This window comes from Euwallacea fornicatus, chromosome 22 (assembly GCF_040115645.1).
Source record: "Euwallacea fornicatus isolate EFF26 chromosome 22, ASM4011564v1, whole genome shotgun sequence".
Taxonomy (NCBI): domain Eukaryota; kingdom Metazoa; phylum Arthropoda; class Insecta; order Coleoptera; family Curculionidae; genus Euwallacea; species Euwallacea fornicatus.
Genome location: NC_089562.1, coordinates 37,852 through 53,323, shown reverse-complemented (window position 1 = coordinate 53,323; position 15,472 = coordinate 37,852). Strand labels below are relative to the sequence as shown.

General features: G+C 41.6%; 1 protein-coding gene across 1 annotated transcript; it reads right to left on the bottom strand.

Moving 5' to 3' along the window:
- Window positions 1–34: 34 nt before the first annotated feature.
- On the bottom strand, window positions 35–3,465 carry LOC136346173 (antitrypsin-like; the record flags this gene model as incomplete). The annotated part of the gene is made up of 5 exons (XM_066295108.1): window positions 35–217; window positions 2,570–2,708; window positions 2,762–3,093; window positions 3,142–3,274; window positions 3,325–3,465. Coding segments are annotated over 5 exons (870 nt in total), but the record flags the coding sequence as incomplete, so codon positions are not given.
- Between the last annotated feature and the right edge of the window lie 12,007 nt (window positions 3,466–15,472).

Here is a 15,472-nt window from a genome sequence, read left to right as displayed (position 1 = left end):
TCACGTTATTCTATGCCATATACTCATATAGGTGCGCAAATAGAATAAGAGTTAAAAACCAAACGGGTCTCTACACATAATATAAATCGCGCTTAAAATGTATCAATTCGTCCAGCTAATGAAACGACATTATCCGTCTTAATGGCATACATGAACCAACGATTGACTATGAAGCTAAACTCAGCTGGAGGTGGCAGATATTCCGATTTGAAATAGACTAAAAAAATTAACATAATTTCAACCCTCCTTGACCCTCTAAGAACTACTCGAACTTCTACTAAAGCCCGTAAATGCAGAGGCTGCACCAAACACCCAAAACAAACTACTTATTCCGCGATGATTTTAACTTCGATCGCAGATAAGTTAAAATAACCTTTATTTTGCATGTTCCTGTGGTTAAATTCCGAGAATTCGTCCTGCGAAAAGAACAATTCCATGGACACTCACGTAAAACTTAATCGGACGATCGGCTATGAAACGCTTTAGAATTCCCGCGTCTGATATTCTATATTCTGTAAATATTGGAAGAAACGCAAAGTGTGAGTTAACGTGGATCGGTACCAGTACTCCCTGACCGGTGCTACAAAAGCATCCGGAAGAAACGTGGGAATAGAGACGCATGCGTAGGTAAAGCACACACCTACCCTATAAACGATTCGCCCTATAAGTAGTATGACGTTGTTAAATCTAACATAACAGAGAAATCCGTGGTCTGCAACGAAACGTCCTGCAGGTGATGAGGACAAAGAAAATGGAATCGTATGAGTTGAACAAACAATTTGTAAGTAAAATGCGCAGTTAGTTAGAACTCCCAGGTACGTTCAGATGACCGGAGAACCACCACCGTAAAATTTGATCAAAATATGGTCTTTATCGTATGCATTGTACAGAGTGTTCCCCCGGGAACCGTCATTAGACGTTTTAGGAAAACTACGAACAGCAAAGTAATGAAAATTTAGTGGTTTGGTTAAGATTAAGAGCCTTGTGACGACCTCATCTAAAACATTTTCAATGACGTCATACTTCCGGTTGTACCGGAAGTCGATACTCGTTGTTTATTTTTAATATTTATTTAAATTTGAATTCGACGTTCAATTTTAATTCAAGTTACTTGAAGGTACCAATGTAATCACATTGTGGTATTATAAAAACAAAAATCCTTTAGTAGGATATGCAGATACGGATTGGGCTAGTAAAGAGAGTAGGGGAAAGTCATATGCATGTGTACGTGCAGGCTTTGTATTTAAATTTCAAGGTGGGACCAATGCTTGAACAAGAACAAGCAAAAACTAGCAACTTGCAACATTAGAAAATTCACAGTGCATGGCACCAGTCAACACCGGTAGCCGAAAATTATTTGCACTAGAAGCTAATATGAATGGTTTTCAGCAGTGAGTGTTGGTTGGTGTTGGTACTGATATTATCGGTAAGTTGTTACGTGACGAACAAAGTTCGATCTTCTACTTTTAAAATGCTCTATGAAAGGCGATTTCCCTCCCCTATACTGCAGTTTTAGTCTTTTAATAGGACTTTGAGATCTGCACTGAAACAAGCATAAATGTGGTTTTCTTTGCAGCTTCATCAGATAGACTTATCGGTTGCGCCACCTGTGTGTGCTTTGCTTAGTTACTACGGTTAACATCCATATTTTCACCTCCTACCACTCGCATTAAATTGTTTTGATCGTATTGCCGCTTGTGCAGCACAAAATCTTAAATGTGATAGCTCAGTTGATCTTCAATATTTGAGAACAGATATTGAGATATTTAAGCAAAGAAATAACATGTCTCGGGTTTGGGCGACGTATTAAAGGTGGATTTCACTCAATTCTTAATATAGATGAAGGAAATATGATTTTGTATATCTGTGTATAATGCATAAAAATCTATATTTATTCATAAATCTGAGTGTACTATGTAATAAGCATTGTTTGGTTGAGGATATCTAGAGTATTGTTAGTTAATTGTTAACAAGGACTCTTCAATGAATGCAGTACAAGAAATGATGATTGACCTCTCCGAGAGAAACCTAACCAACAGCCGACATAACAGTGAGCTACATTCACAGAGATCGCTGTGTATGTTGGGTTGCCTAGAACTTTGTTTACATTCCCGGTTAGTTTCTTATACAATTGACTATGTTTGTGCCAGTAATGTTTCATCTTAAAGACTAAAGTTTTCAACAGCAACTAACCGGATACAAATATTAATTGTGAATGTTTTAATTAATTTTCCCAGTAAACAAAATTACATTATCGCAAATAACAAAAAACAGAAACCGATGGTCGGCTCGAAATATGGGCCTCGTTCCGATTATGGCTGATTTTCTCAATACAACAACTAAAACTGAGAAGAGAATGATTCTTTTCTATTCCCAACGATACTGTGTGAACTGTGCTACTTATCGGAAATAAACGTGCCTAGTGCAGTAACTTTTGTCACACTAACCGAAGAAACACTGATCATAAAGTACTTAACATTTTCGCAAAATTTCAGGCTCTAAATTTAGAGTGCAAAAGTTAATAACTGAAAGCAGCAAAAACATGAAGAATCCCAAAAAAATCACTTACCGATAGTTGCAGCTGCAGCTTCAGTTCCAGACTTGGTTACATTGATAAAGGCCTTCTGGATCACTTGAGACACCGTCAAAGGTTCGCTAGAAATCCCACTAAGGTCCGCACTATCGCTGAACACCTTTTTCAACCCCAACTAAAGAAAAACTATTTCCAAAAACTAATTTCAAAGATGAGACTTATTTTTACCCTGTGTAAGATAAGAGTCAAGTCATAGTTGCTCTCAACAAGAAAAGAAGGCAGAGTTACAAACACATGTTCATACTCCAAGTTTTGGGGTTTAAGAAGGGGATATATGTCTTTTTCTAGGGCTGCAAGCCCCTCGATTTCGTCGGGGAGGACGATGGTCATTGCAATATTGTTTCCATGGTATGGCAGCTCCAAGAATTTGGCTTTAAGCGTTGGAGATTCGTAGTACCTAAATGACTCTTCTTTATGCATCATATCAACTTCTTTAGTGTTTGTTTTGGTTATATAGAAAGTCCCCTTGTTGACATAGAGAAACTTGTTCTCCCAAGTGCCTAAATATTTTTGGTACTTTAAATGGACATAAAATGATTATTCCTTACCCTTGAAATGTAAAGCGTTAACCAGTAACAATCTGATAGAATCATCGATATTATTAGGATTGACTATGTTACTGATTTTGTTGTTGGTGCGCTCTTCCACCCATCGGTTAATTTTTTGAGCTGCTTCAACCCTCTTAAAACTCAAATTAACAATATTAATTATTGGAAAAGTCAACAATATACCTTAGCGAAGTCAATATTTTCGATATCGGCGTCATAATTTTCGATTGCTCGCTTTTTGAAACTGTCCAGAATTTGAAAACCGTTATTCACGAACAATTTATTGGCTGAGGATAACTGGAAGTCGTCGGATTTTTGTTTTAACAAAATTTCTGCAACAAAAGGAGTTTAGGAAGGGCACGATGATAAAAAAAAGCATACTTAAGGGCTTCTTCAGTCGTTTCTTGTGTGGGTAAATTGAGGGCGGAAAGGAACTCTAAAAGAGTGTCATTCTTGGCACCAGCCGCAGTCAAAGCCAAGATTACTTGGATTGAAAAAGAGCTGAATATGAAGTTTTTGTCGAGCTCATCCTTGAGAATTTCCTGCAATGGGAAGAATTTCCTGGTTTATTTAATAAGACTAAACTTTTTGATTTATTGAACTTTTTTTTAACCCGTAACATTCGTAGGAACTACAACTTTAGTTTTTAAAATGTCACCTGCTATTTTCGAATTGTTTTATGAAACCTACTCTTATTGGCGTACACATATACACGGTGGCCCCCATTTAAAACTCATCAACTTTCAAAAACATTAAAATTGAAATCTCTTTAATTTGATGATCCATTTGACCCTCGTCCCATTTAACATTCTTGAAGGGGTTGCGAGCCCCGAAAAAAATTCTTTTCTTCTTCGTATCCAAAGAAATTAAAATTGATAAAAACACAAAAACAATATAAAGGTCTTCTGTATTTTTTAAAAGTGAAGTGACTGGCATTCCAGAAATTGCAATTTTTAATTAGAAAAGAGGCAATGTCAATCTTTTGCAAGGTGAAATAGAGCGGACAGCTCGGTTACCTGATTTAAATCTCTGTAACTTTTTCCTTTGGGGCCTTTTAAAATGTCATGTTTATAAGGATCGGCCAAATAAAGTAGTTAACTTGGGGGCTCTTATCGTCGGTGTAATGCAATCAATCAGGTGTAACGTACCTATTAACCGTCATTAGGATAAATCATCTTTCTAATCAACCCTATTTATATTTCTCATGAAGAATTGCTTAGTACCCCCCACTAACTTGACCTTTAGCCCAATAACCAAGCAATTAGCTGAGTCCGGAGCTGAACCAAAGGACATTGTGTAGTAGTTGATGTTACAATCACCCCTCTATTTGATAAGATGCGTGTAAATACAGACTCAGGGTAGTAAAGAGGATTCGGTTAAGAACCATTTTTAATAACAGTCGATTACAATAGTTACATAGTAGAAACAACGTGTTTGTTTAATAATATCTGTTCTCCTGCATCGAGTTACGTGAACAGGCGAGACACTTGTGTTGAAGTGGGATCGTTCATTTTGAAGAATACCACTGTGTTGGAATAACGGCGGAACACACTTTGAGCAAAGATTTAAACATTAAATAACAATTAATTCTTTCAAGCAGTAAATCGTTATTTTGCCTTTGTGACCGAGTTCAATTTGTTCGAATAAAATAAGGGAAAAAAACGTTTCCAAAATTTTTCTTATCTAACCCAAATAAAATTTTATATGTTTGTGTGAGTAAATAAGTGTAGATTCCATTAAAAAAATTAAATAAAGGGTGAAATTTAAAAAACTCAAGTTGAACTTCATTGGAAGGTTGTGGGCAGAAAAAAGTTTAAGATAATCAAAAAGTGACGACAAATTAGCCTTGTAACTTGGACTTGAAACATTTTTTGGAAACATTTTTTTTCCAAAAGTTATTCTCATCATTCCATAAATATGACGGAGTCTTAACGTGCAGAGAGGTGGTCCGCAGGGGAGAGTTCTGTCGTTTCTCTCGCATGGTCACTGCTCGTGGATGACCTGTTGGTAATCCCGGCTCCAAAAGAAGTGGAAGTATGAGTTTATTTGAACTACTTTTTAATCTTTGAGAGTCAGTTTTTGGGAAACCGAAGGGACTACAAAGTGGACAAGCCAACATATGTAATAAGTTGCAAACCGACAAACTGGAAATACAAGACAAAAGACACACTCCCTCTCAGGAAGAATCGTAGAAGTGTGAAGCTGCTACAAATATATGCGAAATGAATCATTCGAAGTTTTGAATGCTTGCGGTAAGCATGATCGAGTTGTGATGTGGATACCAGGTTATTTGGGTTTCGAAGGCACTGAGGTCCACCAGAGAGGCGAAGGATTCGACTTTCGTTGGGCCCGGACCAGCTTTAAGAATACCCCCCACAGCTGGGTGAAAGCGCAGCTCCATAACCGAATATGGCAAGAGGTTCCTGACGGTTCTGTCGAAAGAGAGAGCTCAAACTCTTATGTGGTTAAGTAGGCAATCAGCTCGACTTGACATAGCGGTCTACATACGGCATGGCCCGTTCTTGGCTTACTTACACAAAATGGGGATTCCTGAGAACCCGAAATGCTCGCTGAATCTTGAGGAGGAAGAGGAGGAGACCGTGAAACACGTCCTGTTAGATAATAATCGTCAAATAAATGGTTGATTTGTTCGACATCTGAGATGGAAGACCAACACAGAACACCGCTCAGGGAGGTAGTCAAGTTGGTCAGCAACCTGGACATATTTACCCGAGCTAACTCGACTCTACTAGAGGACAATGAGTAAGGTGCAACGTGAGTTTTACGTTGAGTGGGCCATGATAGACGTGAGGTGGTCGTAGCGAAGGCCGTTATCAGTCCACCCAGTTCATTACGGGAAAATTCAATGTCAAAATCATAAATAGAAAACTCTATATATCTGTGAACATAAAAATTCCTTGGGCCACACCCTGCATATCTGTACATTATCGTAACTTGATTAAGCCACGAGCTAATTGTAAACAATTCAATTAGCGACCTATAAAACCACTAATTAACAAAAAAACATTCAAGTGAGACCCAAAATGACCACTCCGCTGCAATCCATCCGATAAGGAGCAAATGTTATTTTTTTACTGCACTAAGTTATACATAATTAACTCATCTGGTTTAATGGTTTGCAAAAATGGCTCTTCATTACCTTATCGAACGTTACAGGGTTAATCATTAATTGACCACCACACAAGACTGGCTTTCACCGATGTCATAAAAGACGGAAATTTTCCTTCCAGAATCCGCAAACGGGCTTTCCTAAATTGGTGCAAATTTGAGTGCGAAGAACTTGAGGCGAAGGCCGACTCGGGTGAATGGTACAGTAAAAAGAGATATAAATAAAAGTAAAAGTTACTTTATTGATTTAAAGATTGCCAAAGAACCAGGAAAATCTAAGGAATGTTAACTGTCCACACAAATTAAATTTTTAGATAGAAAAACAATGCCGACCGGACTTATTGGAATTATGCCGATGGTGGCTACCACCTGCATATTTGCTCAAACAACAAAATTGCAAAAGCACTTTGAGTGAAACATTTTGGATTTCCAGTATCCAGACGCGAGAACAAAATTCAACTGTCTGGTTTCGGGAAAACTAAAGCCAAAAAACGCTTTGCCTGTAGGGATTAAAGTCTGGAAAGACAAACTATTTGTGACTGTGTCCAGATGGAGAGAAGCTACTTTGGCTCAATAGGTTTATTGGCATTATATTATTTCTTATGTAGGTATTCCGGCCACCCTCAACTACGTCCATCTTCTATCTCTACTCAGCGGTTCCCCTCTGATATCTTACCCCGGCTTGGAAGCTAACGAACTGGAAATTGCGAGAGTGGACTAAACACCGTGTATAGGATTCACGCTGATGAGGTATATCAATTTTCTTCCCTTATAGTCTGTGATAAGAGTAATTTTATGGCGATCGTTTGTGGGTACTTGATACAGGTACATTTGGCATCGAGGACACGACACAAAACCCTTGTCCTTATTCCCTGAATATCTTCGATTTAAGTACAGACAAAAGGATACATAAACACGAGCTCAGAAAGGAGGACATCAACGCTCAGACATTCGTTGCAAATATAGCAGTGGAAGTTGGGAAAAGTTGCGATGAGGCTCATGCACGTTTCGGTGACGAATTGGGTTGTGGGCTTATCGTTTATTCCCTCCCTAGAGGAAAATAAGAGACGGAGGTTCGAGCATAGTTTTTTCCTGCCAGATCCACCAAGAGGTAAGTTTTCGTCGTTAGGACCACCAGACCACTGTACTGGTAGCCCATCTGGAAAATGATTTCCGTAGAATCCGTAAAACTCATCAATACGCGGTATTTATTTCAACGTTTCCATGGAATTTCCCTGCTAAAGTTCCCAACGATCAAAATTCTAAAACTAATTCTAATAATCACGTAAATCTACGAGAAAATCGTAACTATAAATTATGTCTGTATATCTGGTTGCCTATGCAAGAGGCTCCCGGTTGGTGCGAAAAACTATTTCGGGTCACGAAATGAAGAATTGAGTCACGGCAGGGCCCATAAAAAGGGCAACAAAAAATGTCTAGACTCCCGAGAAACCGTCCAGTGGTCCAATAGGTTGAAAACACTAAAAAATGTCTTATTAATCCAAAATTTCATTGAAAGTTTCATATACCTTTTCTTTACTGGAGGACCCTAATAAATCCTGTTTTTCTTTTTGAATTCTTACTTTGCCGAGAATTTATTCAGGTACCTGTAGGTCTCGCAAGCAAAACGTATCTTCTATCGTTCAGCAACATTTCGAACCACTGTTACCGCCTGGATGTCCACCTTTGACCCATTTTTTGCGGAACCTGACGTAATGATCCATTTGTTCATTTCATGGAGGCAGCATACAAGGCCAGTTTTGAAGTGATGCCAGACTTGCAGTTTCCATTGAAATCAATTGTAAGTCAAATGCTTGAATTTTTTTGTGTAATCTTCGAGGCTTCAGATGACGTTTAATTACTTTTCCAATTCTTACTGATTGTAATTTTTTACTAAAATACTTCTCACGAGGATATTTACAGGAACATCCCTCGTAAAACCTTGAAAGCGTGTAACGTCGTTTTGCCATCGACTGTGGCTTAAACGTCGTACAATGGGCGGAAATCTCTATTTCATAGACGAACGTTTGTATAGCTTCTTATTTTTAATGAAAATAATGGGATTTTAGTTTGTCGGTGGGGTGATCCCATAAGCTCCACTCGAAAATATCGATAAATAATTAAAATTAGATTTAAACCGTTGCAATGACAAAAATTCCCGGACTCACTATAACGTTAAGGTATTGGGGCATTAGTCTAAAACAAGGTTTAATTATACATGCCTTACTGGCGCCAGTATCAAAGTAATGATCCAGGGTTTTACACGCACGGTTCATTGACGCCAACGTCAAACACTTCAACTATTTTTGATATATTTATTACTACGAATTATTGGGGTATCTATACGTGCAAAAACTCTGGCGCCAATGTCTCGTGCACGTATAAACCCTGCTTTAGAAGCAGTTTAATTTTCTGGAATTACACTGGCGCTAATCCCAAAAACTTCAACTGGTTTTATGTAGGGTTTGTACCTGCAAGAATCATTTTGGGTCAATTGACTATCGCCGACGTCTATACATCTGTAAACACGTAAATTCTGAAGTGCCATTAAGTGCTAATAATAGTTACCTACAGATAAATGTGTTAAAGGCGTTTGGACTTTATAGCACCGGTAGGCTGGAACTATGTGTATTCTGGCACTAACAAACCGCGCATGCGTAAACAATGCTTAATATTGCAATTGGTGCCAAATTATTGGCATTTCAAAAGGTACATCTCTTAACAGTTACGATAGCCCTCAGTTGTGTCACAATTTCAGGAGACTTTAACGTAGACGACGTGAATTTCCAACGGGGGTACTGAAGGTGTTTAGAATCCCAGGGGTTCTATTAGATTCGAAACTCCCGCGCCCCGGCATCAACCTGACATACGTCGGTTCCGGCGCTGCTAGCGCCGGAAGGTGGGAGCGGAAAATAATAGAACTTCTGGAGAAAAGGGGGAATACCCTAGAATATATAATCAAGACACGTTTTAGCAGCTCGGTGTTAGTTCTTAAGCTGGTTTGAAAAAGAATAAATGTGCTACAACTAAAATACCCCGCGGGGCTTGTTAATAGCCAAAAACCATAGAAGAATACAGTCCACTCGCCAACATTTGGTCCATATCGAGCTGGATGTCACTGGATGAAAAAGATGACACGTTTTTTCTACCACCCGATCGAAATCCACATCGATCTTGTTGTGTCTACCTCCCAAGCAAGTCAGTAGTATTGCGATATTGCTGAATCCAAGGATTGGAGCATCCCGAGAAACAAGGAAATCTTGTTCGGAGTAGTTGAACCACAGGACGTAACGTAAGAATAGATTAGAACTTGAGTAGTGTGGCTGCGGTCGCGTGAAAAGAGAGGAAAAACAAAGAATACTCCTTTATCCTCAACCCCAATAATTCGAGCCAGTTTTAATATTGAACTGCACCTCCTAATCTATAAATCCGACACACTAAGTGTCATATCCCAAGACATAGGATCATTTCGATTTAATATCGCAAAAAATTGATTTTGATAACCCTCATTAATGTTTATGTCTTTTGTTTCATAGGGTATTTTGTATAATCGATCCCAACGTATCGAATTAAAATAATCGATACGCCATCATCCCACGTCGATACTCCAATTCAAGTCGATATCGAATTTTCGGCACCCCAAAAATCGATATTTAAAAATCGATTTACAACAAAAATCAAGTTTTAATTTTGAAATCCTTTTTTGAATTTCGTTCAATTGCCTTTGTTTACATTTTATATTTGATTGCATCGCCGCAATGGAAGATAGCATGGCAAAATTAGTGCGCAAGCGCGCTTCTGCCAAGGCGCGTATTACGACTTTCAGGAACTATGTTAAGAGTCTTGAAGAAGCCAAAGAGAATAACGAGTTGACCGAACTAGACATTGCTGAGTTAGATCAACGCATTCATAGAATCGAAGAAGCCCTTTCAGATTTTAACATTGCTCAGAGTTCCATAGAGGAGCTGGCTAATGGGGAAGACTTAGAAAACATATTCAAAGAACGGGACGCCGTAGAATCCCGTTTCTATAAGGCATCCGCAGCCGCGCACTGTCTCATCGACAGATGCGTCAAAAAACCATTAAACGAAAGCGCTCCTTCGATTCATGGCACTGAGCATAGCTCTGTTCGCGAAGCAAAAGGCAAGGTCAAGGTTCCGAGTCTGCAGCTCCCCAAGTTTGATGGGTCCTATGACAAATGGGCCATGTTCCATGACCATTTCGAAAAGGTTATCCATTTGAATGACTCCGTCGACGCGATCGAAAAGTTCCGATATCTCAGTATGTCTTTGATCGGAGAAGCCGCGACGGCCATTGCAGGATTAGACATATCCGCGAAAAATTATGAGGAGGCTTGGGATTTGCTCAAAAGGCAATACGAGGACAAGCCTTTCATGATCCACAAGCATGTTGAGGGAATTTTAGACTTCCCAAAAATTGTAAAATGTAATCATCCTGCTTTGAACTCCCTTTATCGAAATGTAAGCGGTCATTTGCGTGCTTTAAAGGCTCTCGGTCAACCAGTCGAAACTTGGAATAGCCTTCTTATCGAAATCGTTCTTCGAAAACTCGATTCATTAACCAAGGCAGAGTGGGAAAAGGAGCGTGTCGACTCAAACGACCCACCCGAGAATGACGACTTGCTCGATTTCCTCCAAAAGCAATGCAAACTTCTAGCCCGCAAAGCTGCGGACTCGGAGAAACCCGCGCAGGTAAATGTTCATGGCTTATCCTCGGGCAAGCCATCGTCCAAAAGGACAACATTTTCTCATGCTGCCGCGCAAGGTTCGGTGTGTCCCCTGTGCAAAGAACATCACTTACTATATGTGTGTCCAGCGCTTTTGCAAATGCCCGTCCCCGCTCGCATCGATAAAATGAAAGAGTTACATCGATGTTTAAATTGTTTCCGTCCTGGGCATTCTTCCTATGAATGCAAATCCTCATATAAGTGCAAAAAGTGCAAAAAATCCCATAACACATTGCTTCATCTCCCCAAGATCGCCTCCGCGGAGCGTGATAATCCAAGAGCTGAAGCGCCTGCCCAAACAGCTCTCCCTGTGAGCGTCAATCTTTGCCGAACTGATTCTAGTATCACTCGTATCTTGCCAACCGCGGTCGTCCAGGTGCAATCCCCTTCAGGTTCCTTCCAAGATTGCGTAGCCTTATTGGATTCCGGTTCGCAGTCGAATTTTCTGTCAAAAGTCGCGTGTGAGAAATTACAATTGCCCGTGACCCCCACTAATATTCGGGTCATCGGTATAAATCAATGCAAGTCCAATGTCTCCGAAACAACCCAAGCTTGCATTCAGTCCAAGCACACCAGCTTCAAGTCAAGGTTGACATTCTTTGTGTCCGAAAGGATCACTAGCAATATCCCAGCCGAACCCATAGATCTGAAAGGTTTTGACCTCCCCAAAAACATTCGACTTGCCGATCCCAACTTTCAGAAACCCAAACCAATTGATATGATTATCGGCGTTGATTTGTTTTGGGACCTATTTTGCAAGGAACTCCAAAAATATCCGTACTTGCATAAAACAAAATTGGGTTATGTTATCTCCGGAAGGTTTCCATCCATAAATCCAGTAGGGAATTCTACCCTTTGCAACCTCGCTACAATTTCCAACCCCAGGGACACCAACTTGAATCTTGTTCTAAAAAACTTTTGGGAAATTGAGGAATGTCCACAATTCCTAGCCCTTTCCAGCGAAGAGCGTGCGTGCGAAAAAATATTTTCGGAAACCATCCGAAAGGATGAAAATGGTCGGTTCATTGTTACAATCCCGTTCAAAGGGTCTCTAGATTCCCTAGGAGAATCCTTTGAACAAGCCGAACGACGATTTTTCGCCATGGAAAGAAAATTCGCACGCAATCCCGCGTTAAAGGACATGTACGTCAAATTCATGCAAGACTATCTCAATTTTGGTCACATGACCAAAGTGGTCGATGAAGTTCAACCTCCGAAGCACGTTTACTATTTGCCTCATCATGGGGTCCTGAAAAAGGACAGCATGACTACCAAGCTCCGCGTAGTCTTTGATGGATCCGCGGTTACATCTACTGGCATTTCTATTAATGATGTACACATGACTGGGCCAACGATTCAGCCAGAACTATTTTCCACAATGCTGAGGTTCAGAATTTACCCCTATGTGGTAGGAGCTGATGTTTCCATGATGTATCGACAGATCCTCGTTGAACCCCAGCAGCGTTCGCTCCAAAGAATTCTTTGGAGAGCGGATCCAACCCAGCCAGTTGAAAGGTATGAGTTAAGTACAGTAACGTATGGGCTAGCCTCGAGTTCGTTCCTTGCGATTCGCTGCCTTTTTCAGGTAGCTGATGAAGTTCAGGAATCGCACCCGGAAGCTGCTGAAGCTATTCGAACCTCCTTTTACGTCGATGATTTTCTATATGGAGCCAATTCAATCCCTAAGGCCGTCCAAATTTGCGCAGACGTGTCTCAAATCCTATCCTCAGTTGGTTTTCCGCTTCGAAAATGGATTTCGAATGATCCGCGGATCATCGAACAATCAACGATCTTTGATGCCGAGCTACCTTGCCATACCATTGATCTGAGCGCAAACAAGACCGTGAAAACTCTAGGCTTATCGTGGAATAGCCAAGATGATAATTTAACTTACAACTTGGCAGAGCAGCCCGCTGTCAAGGAGTACACTAAACGCGCGATGCTTTCAATCATCGCTAAAATCTTTGATCCGCTCGGCATTCTGGGTCCGTGTACCGTCAATGCAAAGACCCTGCTTCAGCAATTGTGACGAAAAGAGATCGACTGGGACGAAAAGTTGCCTCCAGATGTATCAGTTCCGTGGCATACCTTTATTCAGGAGGTACCTGAAATTAATCGTATTGCAGTCCCTCGATTCGTCAGCAGCGTCGACTCCCCCGTGTTCGAAATTCACGCATTTTCCGACGCGAGTGAAAAGGCGTATGGAGCCGCAATCTATATCCGTTCTATCAATATTCAAGGGGCCTTTGTCTCTCGCTTGCTTTGCGCAAAATCCAGGGTGGCTCCAGTAAGCTCCCTCACGATTCCAAGATTAGAGCTCTGCGCAGCTCAGCTCTCTGCAAGATTGATGAATGCAGTCGTCAAGTCCATCAACCTCCCAATCACCGGTAAGTTTTACTGGTGTGATTCCACTATTGTCCTTGCTTGGATAAGGTTTGAGCCCTCGAGTCTTAAGACTTTCGTCCGCCATCGAGTTGCAGAGATACAGTCTCTGTCGTCCCCAGCGGAATGGCACCATGTGGTGTCTCAAGAGAATCCCGCCGATTTGCTATCGCGAGGTGTGAGTCCCCGCGCATTAAAGGACTCGACTCAGTGGTGGACGGGACCATCCTGGCTAGCCTCTCCCAATCTCAAATTCTCAAAAGCAGGTCGGCCCAATTCCAGCGAATTGGAGATGAAGGTCCCCCAAACCGTCTCAGTATCAGTGCAAGAGCACTCTGCTATTATACCCTTTGAGCGTTTTTCATCCCTTCCCAGGTTGAGACGTGTCATGGCTTATGTCTGGCGGTTTATCAATCACACAAGATACGCGCAAAACGTGGGTGCGTCGATGTTTCCTAGCATCGAGGAAACATACGAAGCCATGCATCACTTGATTCGAGTCACTCAGGCTCAATGTTTTCAAAGGGAAATCGAGGTCCTGTCCAAAAACCAGCGTATGCCTTCTAAGAGCCCTTTGAGTAACCTCAATCCCTTTATGGACCCAAGGGGAGTACTCCGAGTCGGCGGGAGATTGGAAAACTCCGATTTTGATTTTGATAAGCGCCATCCCCAGATTCTTCCAGCTAAACACCCTCTCACCCAGTTGATTTTCATCGAAGAGCACAAGCGCCTCCTTCATGCGGGTCCGCAAACGCTTTTAGCAAATATTCGCGAAAAATACTGGGCGTTAGGTGGTAGAAATCTTGCTAGAAAAGTTGTACGTAATTGCGTGCCGTGCTTCAAAGCAAATCCCAAGTCAGTGCCCCCTCTAATGGGGCACTTGCCCTACGATCGAGTCACCCCAAATGCTGCCTTTTCCATCACCGGCGTTGATTACGCCGGCCCCTTCAATATAAAGGACCGGAAGGGCCGTGGGTGCGGCACCTCAAAATGCTATGTGGCAATATTCATATGCTTCGCTAGCAGAGCCATCCATCTCGAATTGGTGTCCGATTTAACTACCGAGTCGTTCATAATGTCCTTAAGGCGTTTTGCCTCCCGATGGGGCATGCCTAGCGTGATAAGGTCCGATAATGGTACCAACTTTGTGGGTGCAAACTCGGAGCTTCGGGAACTCGGGCAGTTCCTTGAAAACGAAGAGTCTCACTTGACCTGCGCCTTGGCGAAAGCGCAATTCAACTGGAAATTCATTCCAGCTTACTCCCCCCATTTCGGTGGCCTCTGGGAGGCAGGTGTGAAATCAGCAAAATACCACTTGAAAAGAGTAGCGGGTAATGCTTTATTAACTTTTGAAGAATTGTACACTCTATTGGCTCAAATAACTGCCATCCTGAATTCCCGCCCCCTCACTCCTCTTTCCGTTGACTCTCTCGATTTACCGCCACTGACACCCTCTCATCTTCTGATCGGGCGGTCACTTACGGCCGTTCCAGACCCGAGCCTCCTCCATCTGCCAGAAGGACGTCTCTCCCGTCACCAGCGGATCCAACAGATCCAGCAAAATTTCTGGACCCGCTGGTCCAAAGAATACATCTCCGAACTTCAGGGTCGAGTCAAATGGAGGCGGGAAGGACACAATGTTCGCGAAGGCACCTTAGTTTTGATCAAAGAGGATCATTCACCACCCATGCAGTGGCAGCTGGGTATCATATCCGAACTGCACCCAGGCAAAGATGGCGTCGTACGGGTAGTCACGCTGCGCACCAAAAAGGGGACGATCCGACGAGCAGTGGCGCGCCTATGCCCGTTCCCCTCTCAGGCCGAAGAGGATTCGTGAAGCCTCTCCCCAATTTATCCAAATATTCTTAGAATGCCCTACGCGCCTTTGTCTTTAATTTAAATGTTAAAAATTTGTAGGTATCTTAAGTCTAGTTTAAGTTATTTGTTTGATTTTAGTCGAATTACGTGGTTTCCTTTGGTTGAAAGCCATCCTTTCAACGGGCGGGAGTATGTTTAGAATCCCAGGGGTTCTATTAGATTCGAAACTCCCGCGCCCCGGCATCAACCTGACAT